Source organism: Microplitis demolitor, chromosome 5, assembly GCF_026212275.2.
Source record: "Microplitis demolitor isolate Queensland-Clemson2020A chromosome 5, iyMicDemo2.1a, whole genome shotgun sequence".
Taxonomy (NCBI): Eukaryota; Metazoa; Arthropoda; class Insecta; order Hymenoptera; family Braconidae; genus Microplitis; species Microplitis demolitor.
Genome location: NC_068549.1, coordinates 7,056,039 through 7,073,608, shown reverse-complemented (window position 1 = coordinate 7,073,608; position 17,570 = coordinate 7,056,039). Strand labels below are relative to the sequence as shown.

At 25.9% G+C, this 17,570-nt stretch overlaps 2 protein-coding genes across 2 annotated transcripts; one reads left to right on the top strand and one right to left on the bottom strand.

Moving 5' to 3' along the window:
• Positions 1-1,842: 1,842 nt before the first annotated feature.
• Positions 1,843-17,504, top strand: LOC103569637 (uncharacterized). Its single transcript, XM_008547013.3, has 3 exons — positions 1,843-2,058; positions 14,074-15,390; positions 16,350-17,504. Coding segments are annotated over exons 1-3 (1,545 nt in total). The 5' UTR covers positions 1,843-2,056; the 3' UTR covers positions 16,576-17,504.
• On the bottom strand, positions 2,280-13,341 carry LOC103569636 (transcriptional regulator ATRX). The gene is made up of 8 exons (XM_008547012.2): positions 12,425-13,341; positions 8,030-8,351; positions 6,101-6,388; positions 5,698-6,020; positions 4,161-4,404; positions 3,701-3,917; positions 3,322-3,622; positions 2,280-2,588 (listed from the first exon to the last, which is right to left on the bottom strand). Exons 1-8 carry the CDS (start codon positions 12,593-12,595, stop codon positions 2,427-2,429), a joined length of 2,028 nt encoding a protein of 675 aa, XP_008545234.1. The 5' UTR covers positions 12,596-13,341; the 3' UTR covers positions 2,280-2,426.
• Positions 17,505-17,570: the final 66 nt, after the last annotated feature.

Here is a 17,570-nt window from a genome sequence, read left to right as displayed (position 1 = left end):
ATTTACTCATTCGTAATTATTTTAAACTTTATTATAAAAATAATAAATTCATTAAATAAAATACGATTTTTTATAAACATGATTAATTTATCTTTGTCAATTACCATTTTATTTATCAATATTTTTATAATTATTAAATATTTATTTGGTAGTCAATTGATTTTATTTATTTATTTTACGAATATTAATTGTTTTTTTATAAATAATTTTATCATTTGCATGAAAGTTTTATGGGATGATTTGGTTTTTCATTTTAATTAAGTTCAATTTTTAATTTCAACTATTTTATAATTTGATAGTTACCATATCTTTTAAATACAATAAATAAGTAAATATATATTGAGTAAGGATTATATTTCAAAAATGATTATCAGCATAATATACACACTTACCCAAAAAATTAAAGGAACAAAAAAAGTGTAGAAATAGTTTAAGTTTGAAAATCTAGCAAAACTTTTTTTGGTAATTTTGTACTTTTCCGGGCTCCAGTTGTTTTTATCAAGCAAAAATCCAAAATTAGCCAAATCGCCAAGAGACCTGTTTCATTCTCTTGCATTTGTCAGCGGATTGAAGATATAGTTGCTTATTTAGGTGTTATTTAAGCCATTGTAAGTTGTAAGTCTCTTAAATTACATCCAGCCTCAGATTACATCTCTTATTAGTACACGCCGGCGTAAAACAGTGTTGTAGGCTTCAGCCAGACTCTATACTAGCAAAGGGAGGCGGATACCGTTCAAACAGCTTGTAACAAAATGCTAGATGAGCTGTTGTACATCTTAAAAAATTGAAATAACACAAATATGCTGATTTTCACTATTACAAGAGTTCAAAAATTATTTGTAACTCTTAGATAGACCTTCCTATCGCCATCGTCCATCTTACGGTTTAAAATAAATTATATTATTATTATTAGAAAAATTTATTTTTGAAAATCTACATGATTTTGTGTTATTTTTACCAATTTTGCGCACATTAGTTACAAGGTTCGGATAGATATCACATGTTAGAGACAAAAAATCATACAGAAACTTCAATCCGCCGTGTACCAGAACACATGGAAAAAATTTAATTACAGATCTTTAAGGTGTAAGCACTTGGAGCTTTGAAAAATGTGTGGAGCCGTGATTGTAAACAACTACCCTTTTTTTTTTAAGTTACGATATTGCGATGATACTGAAGTTAGCTGACTTATAATAATTTTTGAATTTTTTTTAGAAACGATAGATCATACAAAAAAATTTTTTCAAAAAATTGCATCTGTAGTTTTTTTAATTTTCTACAAGTGCATACTTTTAGTTTTTTTTATATTTTTGTAAATTATTTGGTAAAAAAAATCCGAAAAATTTTAATTGTCTTCTAACTTCAGCATCATGTTATTGCGTAATCATAGAAATAGCTCGAGATAAAAATTTTCTAAATTTTTTTCTTTTGATTCTCGGGTCTACAGGCCAGAAAAATTTTTTTTCAAGAAAACCAATGCATAGCTCAGTTAAGAAATTTATTCAGCCACAATTTGCTTTTTTATAATCTCTATAAAATTTGTTACTGAGATATCGGCCTTCAAATGAAAAAGGATCCTTTTGCCTTTGATTATCGATACTTTTTTTAGATCTTATGAATTGAGTGTTTTAAGGATTACAGATGTTGAAAATAAAATTTTGCTAAGTTTCTAGACACTATAAGAAGCTTATTTTTTTCAAAATTTAATTGTATTAATTATTTACTCGATTTATCAATAATTTTAAATTTGTCTGATGTCTGCTACATTCACTCTCATAAAAATTTATTATTTTTTAAATATTTCCCGCCAATTTTTAAATGGTTGGCCACCGTGACTAAAATGTCGTTTACATATCGGTATAACTAAATTTAAAAACTGATACTTATATAAATCGCGTCGGTCGTTAAAAAAAATAACACATAAAAAAACAACATATATGAAGGAGTGGGTTACAAATAAACATATTAATTAAATGTAGAAAAGTTGTTTCACATTTGAATATTAATATGGGCTTGCCATTGCTCTGCGACTGAAAATTAAATCGATAACCAGAGAATGTAAGTTACTTAGCAGTAAATAGTAAATAACCTTAAAAAACAAAAAAATCAATATAAGCTTGTTTGAGTAATGTCCAATAATCTTTATTAAAAAATATCTTAGACTAATGCAATAGCAAAAAAGGAAAAACAAAAAAATTTATCCATCATTCAAATTAACTCATCATTTAGTCAACATCAAATTCAAAACTGTATGTTTCAAATATTAATTTACAATATTATATCGTATATATAATTTATAAATGTGTGCATGTGTATGTGTACTTTAAATAATTATAAATATTTTAGTTGTTATTATTATAATAATGTAGAGTATGATTATATTTGCTTTTAATAATTTCTAATAAATTATTTAATTAATAAACAAATTAACCTAATTCAGCAAGGACGGAATCAAGATCTTCTTGTAGTGATAAACTGTCCTCTCGTTGCTTAGCTAAATCATCCTTCAATCTGTCAACTTGAGCTTTTAATAAGTAGTTTCCTTTCTTCAATGAAGCCAAACGTCCTTCATGTTTCTTTGCAATTTCCTAAAAAGTTAAAAGAATAGTTATCAATTACTTGCGTCATTTTATTAAGGGGGAAAGGGGTTCGACATACAAAAAAAAGAGCATACGTTTGTGATTTTTTTTTTAAGAGTACCTTTTTTATTAAAATTCTTAAAATTTGTGATATTTTTAAGCATCATTTCAAGAATATTCTGTTAAAATTTCATAAAAAAATATTAAAAAATAAGCCAGTGGTCAACTCATAACTGCCTCATCTGAAGTCAAAAAACCAAAAAGATTTCTTTAGTATATAAGTTTATCTTGGATTTGAACAAAGGAATAAACAAAATATTCATTTTTTAATTTTTGCTAAAGGTGCAATCAAAAAACTTGGATTTTTGCCAAATGTTCTTCTTTTTGTTAAATTAAAAAATAAGTAGTTGTTGAAAAAAAAAAATCCTTCTTTCAAATCCAAGATAAATTTATGTACTAAAGAAATCTTTTTGGTTTTTTGATTTCAGATAAAACAGTCATGAGTTATCCTGCCTACAGCATGGAGACTTTTTTTTAAGGTGACTCTTCTCTCCCCACTACCACTGGTTTATTTTTCAATATTTTTTGATGAAAATTTCGCAGAATATTCTTGGAATGATGCTTGATAATGTCACAAATTTTAAGAACTTTAATGAAGAAAGTACTCTGAAAAAAAAATCACAAAAATATATTTTTTTGTATGTGTCAACTATTGAATTTAGAAGATTTATTTTAAATTAACCTGTAATTTAGCTTTTCGATCTTCTGAATCAGCGGATTCGTCATCAATTTCTGATTCCTCATCTTCGGACTCTTCAGACTCAGATTCTTCTTCAGATTCACTTTCTTCTTCTACCTCTTCTTCTTCTTCTTCTTCTTCATCTCCATCTTCTTCGTCTGTGTCAGCCATCAATTTAGCCATTTTATCAACTTCTTTTTGAAGTGATTTATATTTTTTCTTTTCTTCTTTCAATAATTTTTGCTGTTGTTTTATTTGTTCTTTTAATGCATGTCTTTCTTTTTTTGAATTATCTTCTTTGTCTCTGTAATAATAAACGTTTTATTTCACAATAATATTCTTCCAAAAAAAAATTGAAAAAAAACGGAACCGAGTAACTTACTTGAAATTTTTAATTTTAGTTGCCAATAATTTAATTTCTCTTTGCATTCTGCGTTCTGCAGCAGCTTCAGGATCTTCATCTTCATCTTCTTCTTCACTTGTTTCTTCCTCTTCTTCTTCTTCTGATTCACTTGGACTTTTATCAGCTTTTTCAACACTTTTTTGTGAAGCTATTTTTGCTACATCTTTAGCACTTGGACATCCAGCTAATGCCATTCCTGAAACATCATACCATGTTGCCTCTGATTCTTCTGGAAATTCTACTACGGGTTCAACGGGTTCCCAATCCCAATAATAATCTATTTGCATGATTCAAAAAAAATTAAGCAAAATTAGTTTAAGCAGAAGCATTAGTATCCGCAATAAATTATTAGCGTTAGTGCAATTTTTAATAGCAATTTAAAATATTCAATTATAAAAAAATGAAAAGTGTTATTATTTTATTATACAAAATTACTTACCAGCTTTCATACGTTTTTCTAATGCAGCATACATTCTCTTCATATCTTCTAATTCAAGTTTTGTTTTATCTCTTTCTTCTGCAACCACTGCAAATTCTTTTTCTATTTTTTCAACATCTTTTCTTGCGTGATCTACTTCATTTCTCAAAGATTCTAATATTTTTTCATCTTGTTTTTTATATTCTGTAACATTCTGTTGCATTTTCAATCTTTCGTTGTCTGCTTCTAAATTTAAAATTCTTGCCTGAAAATAATTTAGAATTTTATAAAACAAATTAAATATTTTATTGTCAAGCATTCGATTTTTAATCCACTACATAAAAATTTTATAAAATAAAATTTTTTATCACCGTAAAATATTTTTTCTTCTATTAGAATCTAAAAAAAATTGATTGGATTAATGAAAAAAGTTTTAGAAATTTTCCTCGATATTAAGAGTAAATTAGTTCAAATTTTTAAGTCATAAAAGTCAAAAATTATAATCACAATGTATTTTATTTTATTTCATTTTAATAATTGTTTTTTTATTGTCCATAAGTCAATTAATTTTTAAATACTTGAAATTTTTTAGCCGTACTTTAATAAACTCATAATTATTAACAACTAATTAAGGTTTTAAAAAAAAAAACAATCGCTGTATTTTTAAAATTTTTTGAATTTAAATATGCCATAATATCTAGTGACCGATCCACTGCTCTTTCGAAATTTGAACTTTGGTAAATTTATCTATATTAAAAGTAATTGGTTTGAAATCGTAACATCAATGATAATATATGTTGTAACAATAGGAATAATGATACATACTTCTACCAATAGTATTACTAATTATAATTAATTAATAAATTAGTTTTGATAATTATGATTGTTGTAATTTATTTTACAAAAAAATAATAATACACAGAAAAAAAGGATTTCTTAGTGTAAGAAAATTTTACTTGCCTCAAGTAATTTTTCGTATTATGAATTAAAAACAAAAAAATTCTTGAAGCGAGAGTAAAAACCCTGATTAAAAACTCCGATTGAAACCAATTAATTCCGAGTGAAAGTCTATCAAATTTCAATCGGATTCAATCGAAGTCAATCGGAATTCAGCAGTTTCAATCGAAATTTTTAATTTAAGTTTAGATTGCCAAATTCAAAGCGTAAAAGTTGAAAGTTCCAAATTTCATTAGGTATGGAACCCAATATCTTCATTAATCATATCAAACATATATTTTATTAAAAACTACGCTTTAATTTTTTTTTTAATAATGTCAATAAATCGATATTCATGTAAAGTTAATAAATTTTATTAAACTTTCATGACAAATTCGTGAAAATTGAAAAAAAATCTAACAGTGTACTTATGGAATAGTAATTTTTATTCTGTCACAAGTAAAAATAACCGTATCCAACTAGAGATTCTAGTTACTTTTCACATATTAACTATTACTAAATTTTGAGCTCTGTTTTTTCACGTGTTTTTCTCTATCGGCGCGTAATATACTATTTTTTTAATGCAAATATTATAATTGTTATAAAACATATCTAAATCTACCTGTAGCCTCTTGTTATCTCTTTCCAATGCCTCTTTATTTCTCAGCTCCAAGGCAAGCATCTGTTTAGTGCTTTGCAAGTCATCTCTTACTGCGTCAATATCATCCATTTCGTCCGGAACAGCATCATTAACAAGTGCGGTATCAGATTTGTGCATCTGTTCCTCTATTGTCAATTGCCGTCTGAATTTCCTCAGTCCTTCTAATATTGGTTTGGATCGATCATTTGTCTTAACACTCTTCAATTTAACTCCACTGACGATTTGCTTGAGCAATTTGTTATGCATATTAGATGTTTCTGATTCAAAAACAAAGTGTGCGTTTCCTGTAAAGTATCAAACAGTAAAAACTGATGTATAAAAATCTTATCTTTAAATAATAGCTTTTAAATTAAGTAAATAATACCTGTTGGATCTTCTGTAACTCTGCTAACCCTCTCAATTATTGGAGCACTTCTATCATTACATTTAACATGCTTGAGCTTTTTACCACTTTCAACTTCTTTCATCATACATGCCCAATCCGGACGTTTTCTTGGCCTCGATTTAAGCATTTCCAATTTTTCTTGTTGCGATTCCGTAAGCTCTGGTAAATCTTTCAATATTTTACGGGCTGGAGGAGGTGGTGGTGGTCTAGGTGGTGGTGGCGGTGGTATTGCAGCTCTTGATGAACTTTTTGATAATGTCGGTGCACCTGATATTATGATAACACAACATATACAATTAAATGACTAATTAATAGGGTCGATTAAATAATTAACTGACAATGAGGACAGTTACGATAAAAATAACTCAATCAGCTTACTCTACTCTAATGCCAATCAATTTTATCATGTGTGTTGTAAATGTATATTACATTCAATTATTTTTAAATTAACAAAAATTATTTTAACACGGAAGAAAAAAAAAAAGGAAAAACTACAGTTTCAAAATTTTACTGAAAGTTTTGTCAAAAGTAAATTTTTAAACTGTAAATCTTACTGCTGATAATAATATTTGACAAAATAATTATTTGAACCTGCACGTAAAAAACTGAATTATAAAAATTAATAATTGTTTAATATAATTTCAAACGGCAATTTCGTGGTTTCATAGATTAGATTATAATAATCTTAATTTAAATATTTAAATTTAAAGTTTATTTGTAAATAAATCATGTTACAACTAATAGAAATTATTGTTTGGTAGATAAAAAAATGAAATTATAATAATTTAACGTTTCAGCTTCAACATTCGCAGTTTGAATCATTAAAGTTTTTAGTAAAAAAAGTAAAAAAATATTCAGTATGATAAATAAAATTTTCAATGTCGAGCAATTGATTTTATATGCAACGTTATATAATTATTACTTTTTCAAATTGTAGAGAGTATATCTTAGACTGAAAAAACAAAATAATATTGTCCAGACAAGAATTTCTTGTTTCAAGAAATCCGTTCAAAATATTTATTTTATTGTTGTTAATTACCAATTTCTCGAGAAAAGAGCATCAAATTTATTTTTGTTATCATATGAATTTGATATTATATTATGAGTAAACAAAAGAATAGCTTTACTTGAATTAAATAAAAATTATTTCCATCAATCCTATACAAGTTCTTGAGACAAAATTATATATTCTCGAAAATTATCAAGAATGTATGTTCTTGTATCAAGTAAATATTCTTAATAAAAGTATTTTTTTTCTCAGTGTAAGTGCATCAGTTTTTATAGTTTGAAACAATAAAATTCAACTTGCGTTTGTGGGCTTCGAATGTATGTGAAAAAATTAAACTAAAGTATTACTGATGCGACTATATACCTACATGGGAAGATGTCATATTTTATCATTTCAAATAATAAAATTTAAAGACCAAAAGTGACCATTTTTTTTTATATTAAAATATTTAAGAGGATCACTCTTATACTTTTTCGCGTTCAATATTATATTATTTATGAATTACCTTTTTTGATGCGAGTTTATTGTTCAAACAATAAAAATGAATGCGTGTATAATTCTTACAGAATTTTGTCAAATATTTCCAGTTTATGTACCTGAAGATCGGAACATTTTTCGCAAGACGAAAACAAAAAAATGAAATGAAAAGAAAAAAATCTACTGGATCTAGATTTCTGGATTATTTCGCATATCAGCCGAAAATTGCAGGCCGCCTGAACTACCCCTCAAGTCAAATTACATTAACTTTTTCATTTTGTTGCACGAAAAACGTTCCAATCCTCAAGTACACTCCAGTTTTAAATTCAAATGATCGCGTTCTTATATGAAACTTTAATATTTTTTATTTTATTTTTTGTGTGTGTGAGAATTAAGATTTAATTTAAAATAAATATTCTCACCAGTTGAACTTTCACTTTTTGAAAGAGGAACTTTGTTATCGGTACGCGATTGAGATTTTTCAACGCGAATCTGCCGTTCAAGTTGAGGTCTTGAAGACGGTGTCTCCGTACGCGATTCATTCTGCTGTCCGAGTTTAGGAGCTGTTGATGTTTTACTTCTTTCATTCTCACTCTGTTTGACGTTTGATGTTGCTAGTTTAGTAGTTGCATTCTTATCGCTTTTAGGTTGCGTTGGCACGATAGTTATTTTACTTTGCTTTTTAATTGGAGCTTCAGCCGGTTGTTTTTGTGGTGCCACAGCGTCTGCTGGTTTCGCTACACTCTAAAAAATTTATTTTTCAAATAATTATTTTTATCAATCATTTATTTTATTTTATTATATTATGAAGTATTTTGAATTATTCACTTGATTAACTAATTCAATATTTAAACTGCTGCGTTTAACAATTAGCATCGGGTACTTAGTATTTTCACTCGCAGTCCATCTATGTGGAGGAATTGTTCTTTTACTGTTAGAACTTGTTCCAGCAATATCCATTTAGTTATCAAAATTTTTTATTTACTTTAGTAAAATATCAAACATGAAAATTTTTAATCTCTGAGTAAAATTACAAATGTGGTCGCGTCAAAATTAAAAGTACTAATGATTTATGACAGATTGAATTAAATAAAAAAAATTAATTTGGCAACTCGTTTAATTTTCTTTAAATAATACTTTGATATATTTTTTTTATATATATGTGTTTAAATATATACTAAAATAAATGTATGATTAATTGGATTATGACACGAGAAAAAATTAAAATTTTGACGTCATCAAATGATATAATTAAATTTATTATTATTTGTTGCTGTATATTTCCTCATTAAATAATTCTTAAATTTTTTCATTATCGAATCTCCATTTTTTTTTTTAATTGTCTTGACAGCCACTTTGATCGTAAGATGACAGGAATCTATAACCGAAATAAGATGTCAAGTTGACTGCAAAAACTTGATGCTGCAAATAGTTGACGGTACACGGAGAGGAAAGAATATTTCTTATTCTTATGTAGAATGGTAATCATTACTATGTTACATAGTAACGAAAATTTTACAGCGTCGAGAGTCACGGGACAGAGTAATCCCCCCATTCTACATGGTAACCCTGGCTATGCTAGCATAGGAATCATTACCATTCTACATTGACGAGAGAACTAAGTAAATGGACATCAGTACAATGTTACCTAGCAACATTTACGATCTTTTATTTATTTTATATTTAGTAAATAAAGTTATGACAAAATAAATAACTCTAGTTACTTTAAATACATATAGAAATTTAGTTAATCTATTGAAGTAATTAAAATATTGCTCATAATGAAATATCATTTTTTGATAAAAGATAAAGAATAATTTAAAAAATTATAATATTTAGTAATAAACAATTTATTTACTTCGTTGTCTTATATATATTTATTAAACTGTAATGACAGCTATTCAAGCATGGGACTGAGTAGCATTCTATATAGTCCTGATTCCCATGCTAGATAGCGATTTTTACCATTTTACTTTTTTCAGTGTAACATAGAAATCATTACCAGAAAAATAGTAATGAAGCCTATTCTACATAGCATTATTTATCATTTTACAAAAAATTAGTCTGGTTAATATGCAGAATGGTAATGATTACTATTCTTTTCTCTCCATGTAACTTGTAGTAAATTTGTAAATTAAATTTTGTTCATTCAAGTTTTTTCTCGCAACTTTCTGTCAAATTTAAATTAACTTTTGCTCTTCAACTTTTTTTCCACAACTTGAAGCAACTTTTTGACTCAATTTGTATTACGGCTGTAGATTTATGTCAACTTGTGGTATTATATGTTCGTTGTACTCATATTACAGTCAAAATTTGAACAGCAGAACTTGACGTAGACTTGACCCAAGATACTGAACAAGTTTTTGAACAGAGCGTGTGGCTATCAGACTGCCTATCTATCTTTGAAATTTGCGAAAAAATCAAGATAAACATGCTAATAACATCAAAAAGGATATGGCACTCAGCATTTGAGATGTAATGTATTTTTCATGTATATCTTGATGCAAAAAACAAGAATTTCACACTCGTTATTGTTATAAATATTAATTTTTTTTTTTTAATTTTATTTAGGAGCTCTTTTATTACATATTTGTTTATTATAAAAGTTTATTATTAAATATATAAAAAAGTAGCCATCTGTTTAGAATTTTTTGGATGTGTTTTGATTTTTAAAGTGTCCGGGCAGTCTGACAGGTGTTTTTTTTTTGTCTGAATTTTTTTAAATTTACCTTTTGAATACTAAAAAATAAAAAACTTTTTTTACTAATGGACAAAAGAAAGGAACAAATTAAAACCTAGTCTCATTGCCGCTTTACTAATTTAAATAATGAAGCAAAGACGATTTAATAGAAATTGATATTTTTAAAAAATACCTTCAAGATAAAGAACCGTGAATATTATTTCAAAAAATTTTTTTCAATAAAAAAATAATTACTAGCAAAAAGTTGCTCATAATTATTACAAATTTATGTATTTAAAAAAAAAAAACTACTCGGAATTTGTTTATTTTATTGCGATAATTAAAATTTTCAGTTTTCTAATTTTTTTTTTTTAATGTCCGAAGTTAAAAACAATTAAATTGGTAACTCTAATTGTATATGATACATTTATTAGATATACCAATGTCAAATGTTTTTATACTACTGATCACGTCAGTTCCAGACGTGCATTCGCTGTTGTTTAAAATTTCTATTTTTATAAAATTTTACACCATCATCATTTACAAGTTATAAATATAAAAAAATATATATAAAAAAAATTAGATCATTCATATATATTCGCAGCGATTTATGTGAATTATTATTAATATCATTTTTTTTTTTATTTATTTTTTTTTAAATAAAAATTACATGCCCCAATTTATTAGAGTTTAAATATTTTATATAACAGCATTACGTTTATTATATGAAATAAAAAAAAAGTTTATTGTACATTAAATATATATATAAGTAAAAGTTGTAAAAAATATTTATAACGATAAATAATAACATATTAAATTACTTAGTTTATATTATATGACTAGCGAAGAGGAAGAGATAGAGTCTCACACATGAGACATTTTAAATCGAGGAGTGTGCTTGAAATAATCGTGACCCAGAGGCTTATATATACGAGCCACTTTTCACTTTGCATCTAAAGACGTTGTCTCGCTGGTTAACTTAAAATCTTTTACCCCTCGCTATCTCTTTTTCCGTCTTTTAATATTATGAAAATAACCCAATCTGTCATTTATATGTATGTAGATAATTTATATATACATTAATTTATGTTTAAATAATTTTTAAAAATAAGTTTACATAATATTTATTTTTTTAATTCATGGTCACTTATAAATTTATTTATATTTATATTTTTTTTTTATTCAAGAATCTTTGTCAATAAGATTTATAAAAAAAAAATTTCTTTTAATTGTGGCACTGTGCCATTAAATAAAACATTAATGTAGTCGCAATAAATGTTTGCTTGGAAAATTTTATTACCAGTAATAAACAATAAATTGACATAAGCCATTAAAAAATTAAAATTAAAATTGTAATATTTATAATTTTTAGAGCAAATTTATTAATATACTAGTAGTTAAATCGACGCAGATAAGTGATAACGAGTCAACTCACAAAAAAATGATTTTTACGATTTTTGTACCAAATAATTCCTTTGTTACCAAAAAATTTTTTTTGAGTAGGTTAAAAAAGCGTTAAAATAAAATTTTAAATAAAAAAATTGTTAACACAAATTAATTATCTGGGACAAAACTTTTGAAAAATCAAGTCAATTAATTTGAGTTAAAATACTAGATTGCAGAAGGATATTCATTAACTAGAATAAAAACTTAAGTAACTTGGTACGTTATTGCACCAAATTCTAAATAAAGTTTTGTTATTACAATTTAAAAATTTCATTGTATTAACTTTTTACGAAACAATATTTCTGCTGTAGTAATTTTAGCAGCACAGTGTCAAGTTACTTTAGATTAATTGGATTTAATGAGTAAGAATGACGAGGAATTTTGCAAAACCGAGTCGTCTTATGAAACGTTTTTGAGAATTAGTTTGGTTGTTTTATATTTCGTAATCAAAATTTTAAGTTTATTTTTTACGGATTTTCTTGTAATCGATCATCAAATTGTTATACTTTCTTTCTTGAACATTTGTTAATAAAAGCTCATAGAAGCAATTAGTACTCGAATCATTCCGAGATAAATGTTATTAAAAATAGTTTTAAATCTTTAAACGTCATTTTCTCAGAATGTCTTCTATATTAGCTGACATGTTATTGCTTATCTACATCCAAGCATTAATATAATATTAAATAATTACTTTTAACGTGACTTTAGTAAATGCCGGTGCATCTTCATTACTTGTCTTCGATTCTCTTCTAGCATTAAGTGACCAGGGTGCTGTGGGCATTGGTAGTGGATTTGGTCCATCCTTGACCCACGGCGGTCTAAATGTTGTTCTCTGAGGTTGCTGACCTCCCGCACCCGGCATAGTTTTCTCACTCGTGGCTTTTTGCCCTTATTTTTTATTTTTATTCTTTAAATATCACCTTCCGTTAATCAAATAATCGTGATCAATTCTTTTAAATCAAATGAAAACAATAATAATAACTATGTTAAAAAGAAGACCCTTGAAGTCACTAAAGGTATAAATATACAACGAAATTACTTATATATTTTATATTTTTAAAAATTTATTTTAGTGTTTACTCAACAACTTCTCGGATCATGTTTATCAAAAAAAAAAGTTTATCAGATTTAAAATAATTATTAATAATTTATAACAATATTGTAATTTTTTTTTTTAATGAAGAAAGAGATAATACAGAAGCTTATACTCTTGATTGCTCAAAACACGGGTTAGCGCACTGGTAAGCTTGACCACACTGAGTTTATTATTTCGTTAGTTTGCTTGGAAAATATTAGTTTTCTCAAGTCAGGAAAGATTTAGACCTGGACCATTCGCCAGGGCCGTGACTGCTACCTCCTCCCTCTGTTGCGGCCAAAAACTTTATATTTTCGGAGTATGACGTCACTAAATGAGAGTACAAAAATAGCTGATCGACGTCTTCTAGGACGCCATCACAGACTCATATCTACAATAATTATCCTCTGCTGCATTATTTTTTTTTATCTCATTACTCTTTGCTACTAAATTAATTATTTATTTAATTATTTTTATTAAAAAAACGTTTCGCTGTTTGGTTTATTAGTTTAAAGTCTTTTTATCTGTTTAATTGGTTTAAATTATGGATACTAGTAAATAACACGAATTTTTGTTAATAATTTTTTGTAATAACATTTTTTATTAAGACAATTAATAATGACTCTGAAGTTGGCTGACGTTTTATAATTTTTGAATGTTTTTTCAACAAATCAATTGAAAAAAAAAAAAACTAAAAATATGTACATGTAGAAAATTTAAAAATCTATAAATGCAATTTTTTTTTCAAATTTATCATTTTTATAAAAATAAAAAAATTATTAAATGTCGGCTGATTATGATACTAAAGTTATTCAACATCTAATAATTTTGGGAATTTTTTAAAACAATAAATTATGAAAAAAAAAAAAAATATTTTAAAAAATTGCACTTATACTTTTTTTAATTTTCTACATGCCCATATTTTTATTTTTTTTATTTTTGTAATTGATTAGTTAAAAAAAAACCCGAAAACTATTTGAACTCGGCTAATTATGATACTGAAATTACCTAACATCTAATAATTTTTGGAATTTTTTAAAACAATAAATTATAAAAAAAAAATATTTAAAAAAATTGCACTTATACTTTTTTTAATTTTCTACATGCTCATATTTTTATTTTTTTTATTTTTGTAATTGATTAGTTAAAAAAAAAATCCGAAAATTGATAATTGTCTGTCAGCTTCAGGATCATGGCTAATCCCAGTATCATTAATTGATAATGTACTTAATATTTATTAATTAAATAAATTATTTATTATTTAGGTCACTCTCTGAAAAAAGATATCAATTAGCAGCTCATAAACGCAACATAACAGATCAAAAATTAAGTTATTACAATCAAACAGCAAAATATTTTGAACGTGAAAGTCAAAAAGCTAAACAATTCAACACTTGGAACGTTGAAGTTAAATCAATTCGCTGGGATAATATTAAAAAAACCGAAACACTCAACTCAAGACGTAATAAACTAAAAGTGCTCTTAAAGAGTGAAGACGAAGAATATAAACGTGAGTGTGATAAATTAAAATCGCATAAAATAAAAACAAAAGACGAAATATCATTGGAAGTACTTAAAGATAAATTAAAAGAAAAACGAGCTGAACTAAGTTTGTACAATCCAAATACTCATCGTCGATTAAAATCATATTTTACTGATCCCGTTGAAACAGAACGTTACGATTCAAAAGAATTAACCGAGCCAATAACACGTAATTTATCTCGATTAAGTTTTGATAATAATTATTATTTAAACAAAAGAATATCAAATTCTCCATTTAATAATAATTATAATTATAAAAGAAAATCAGCTATGGAGTTTTCAAATGAACAAAATGAACAAAATGAAAAAGCATTTGATGAAAGAGCTGTTGCATTTAATGAAAATCGTACAAAATCATTATCAGATCATATGGACTATGAAAATTTTGGTAAAAGTGTAAATTTTATACCTGATAGAAAATATACTGAACGTTACGCGCATAGAAGTCTCGCAAATACAAATGTATTTGACACTGCGGGACACTCAAATGACTCATATGAAAAACAAAACAATCACGACGAAACATCAGTAATGGATACTTCAAATGAAAATTTAAATGGTAAAAATATTGCTAACGAAAGTTCTGGAGATGATGTAATTGATTTTAATTCAACAAATAAAACAGTTAATCAAGAAGAATTTGGTGATTTTGAAGGACTTATTAATTCAAGTAAAAAAGTTGATGATACATTTGAAGAACAAGATAAAATGATGTCAGATTATTCGGTTAAAGAAGAGACGACAATTGACAATTCATCAGACATGATGGTATTGTATCTTACTCACAATGATTTAAAAACAAAAATAAATGATCTTGAGGTCCGAGAACATCGTGCTTGTATGAAACATCTTTGGGAAGAAACTTTACGTTTGAGAGATATGCGCAATCGCTTGGAACTTTTGAGAGAAAAAAAAATTTATCAGCGAGATGATTTGCAAATTGATGAAGCAAATAAACAAGTGGCGTTAAAGAATATCGAGAGACGTAGTATTCAACTTAAAGAACGTGAAGATACTTGCGCTGATTCAAACATGTACAGGTAAATATTTATTTAATATTACGAGTACTTGTATATTATTTAATTTGTTTATTTTATTGATCCATGACTTGTTTGCTAAAATAATTTAACCAGCTAATCATTCTGTGACGATACATGACCGTCTAAGCAATGCCAAGGGTTTTAAATCATGTCGTAATAGTGATTCACTCGCGATTCAATGTATGCTAGTCTATACTTTGATTAGTTTCTTGTGCCAAAATTACTTGGTAACACCTCGATAAAATTCAACTTAGAGCCAGTAACTCATGTTTTTTTTACTGAATCTTATTTGTTTTATATAATAAATTTGTCATTTTTGTTTAACTTTTTGTTTGTCTATCAATTAATGACGGAAACTAAAAAATTTCATAATTTTTTAAATTTAATTTTCAGTCATACTTCCGGTTTGAATCATAATGATAGAATTTGAATAAAAATATTTAAAAAAAAATATTCAAATATTTTTATAAATTTTTATTTTGAATTTAAAAAAAAAGTCATGACAAAAAAAAACGAATAACTTTTTACACAAAAATAAATATAATTTTTAAAATTTTAAATGTTACAAAGAATTTACTTTATAAAATCAAGTGAAAAATTTTCCATTAGAGATTTCAAAATAATCAATAAAAAAGTGTAATTGGTTTTTTTAGAATATCTATGTAAATATTGAATTAACAAAAAAATTGTAAGAATCCTTTTTTGTCGGGCTTTAAATTCTCTACAAAAAAGATATGATTGACTTTTTCTTTAAAATGAATAGATATTGAGATATTTGGAGTTTAAAATTGTCTGGAGTATTAGAGACTCCACGAGACCCTTGGGAGTTAAAAATAAAAAAATAAAAAATGAATAAAAATTTTGTCCATATAAAAAATTATTTTAATAATATATTAATAAACATATATTTAAAACAAAAGAATGTGCAAATAAAATATGTTTATTTTTTACAATTTCAGTGAAGATGCAAAGCGTATTTGGAACAAATGGGTCGAGGAAGATAAAAATTCACCAATTACTGAAGGAGACCATTTGAGAGAGTCTCTGATGAAACAATTGGAGGATGAGTGGCATAGATTATCTGAAAGCGACCAGAAACTTATTTCTCAAACTTACGCTGATGTTATGAGTAATGCGTCATTGCAAAAAGAATTAGAAATGCTGGCTAAAAAAGGATTTCATTAAACATTTTTTTTTGTTCACGTTCTTATTCTTGTTCATTAATGCGTTCAGTTCCGTATTATCAGTGGCTTCGGTAACTTTTTTTAATTCCCTGATAATAACATTTGACTAATTAGTATTTATTTAATCAAGTCGTTTTAAAGACTTTTTTTTTCGTTGATAAATAGTCAACAAATTATCTGATAACAATTAAAAAAAAACGACTATTAACGTTTAACAAAGAAAAATTAATTAATATTTTTTGATGCCGAAAATTCTGCATCAGTTGAGTTTAAAAAATAGTAAATCTTATTTCCTTTACTGTTAAAATAAAAATTTATTTTTTATTACAGTTTTAGGAAATTGAATTTACATTATTGATATAATCAAAGTGCTAAAACTATTAAAATTAAAAAATAATACTCAAATATTTTATAAAATTTATTATGACTAAAAAACAAAGTAACCTCAGCATTAATTCTAATGTCCAAATGCTACAATTAGCTCATTCATTTTTTTACAATGCTTTCATAATTAAAAATATGTATTCGACCATTTTTTTTTTATGCAATAGAATTAGTTTCAAAAACTATTGAAACAATTAAATATAAATTATAGGAGTGTATCCGTCCTGCTTGGTAATGCTTTTGTATCCTTAAAAAATAGTTTTAAAAATTTATAACGACTAATATGTAACAATTATTATACAAAATTGAATATTGAATACTAGTATCTTTGTATTTTAATATTTATTTATTTTTTTTTATTTATTATTTAAATCAAAATAAATCACGAGAAAATAATTAGATGTAGATAAGCAACAACGTCACAGCTCATGATAAATTAATTTCTAAGGTTTTTGTATTGAATTATTCCTTAGTGACTAAACTATTTTTTTCTAGTAGTTAAGCGAAAAAAAAAAGTTTTTCAATTTTTTAAAAATGATTACACAAAAAAATGATTTTTACGATTTTTGTACCAAATATTCGTTTGTTACCAAAAAAATTTTTTTGAGTAGG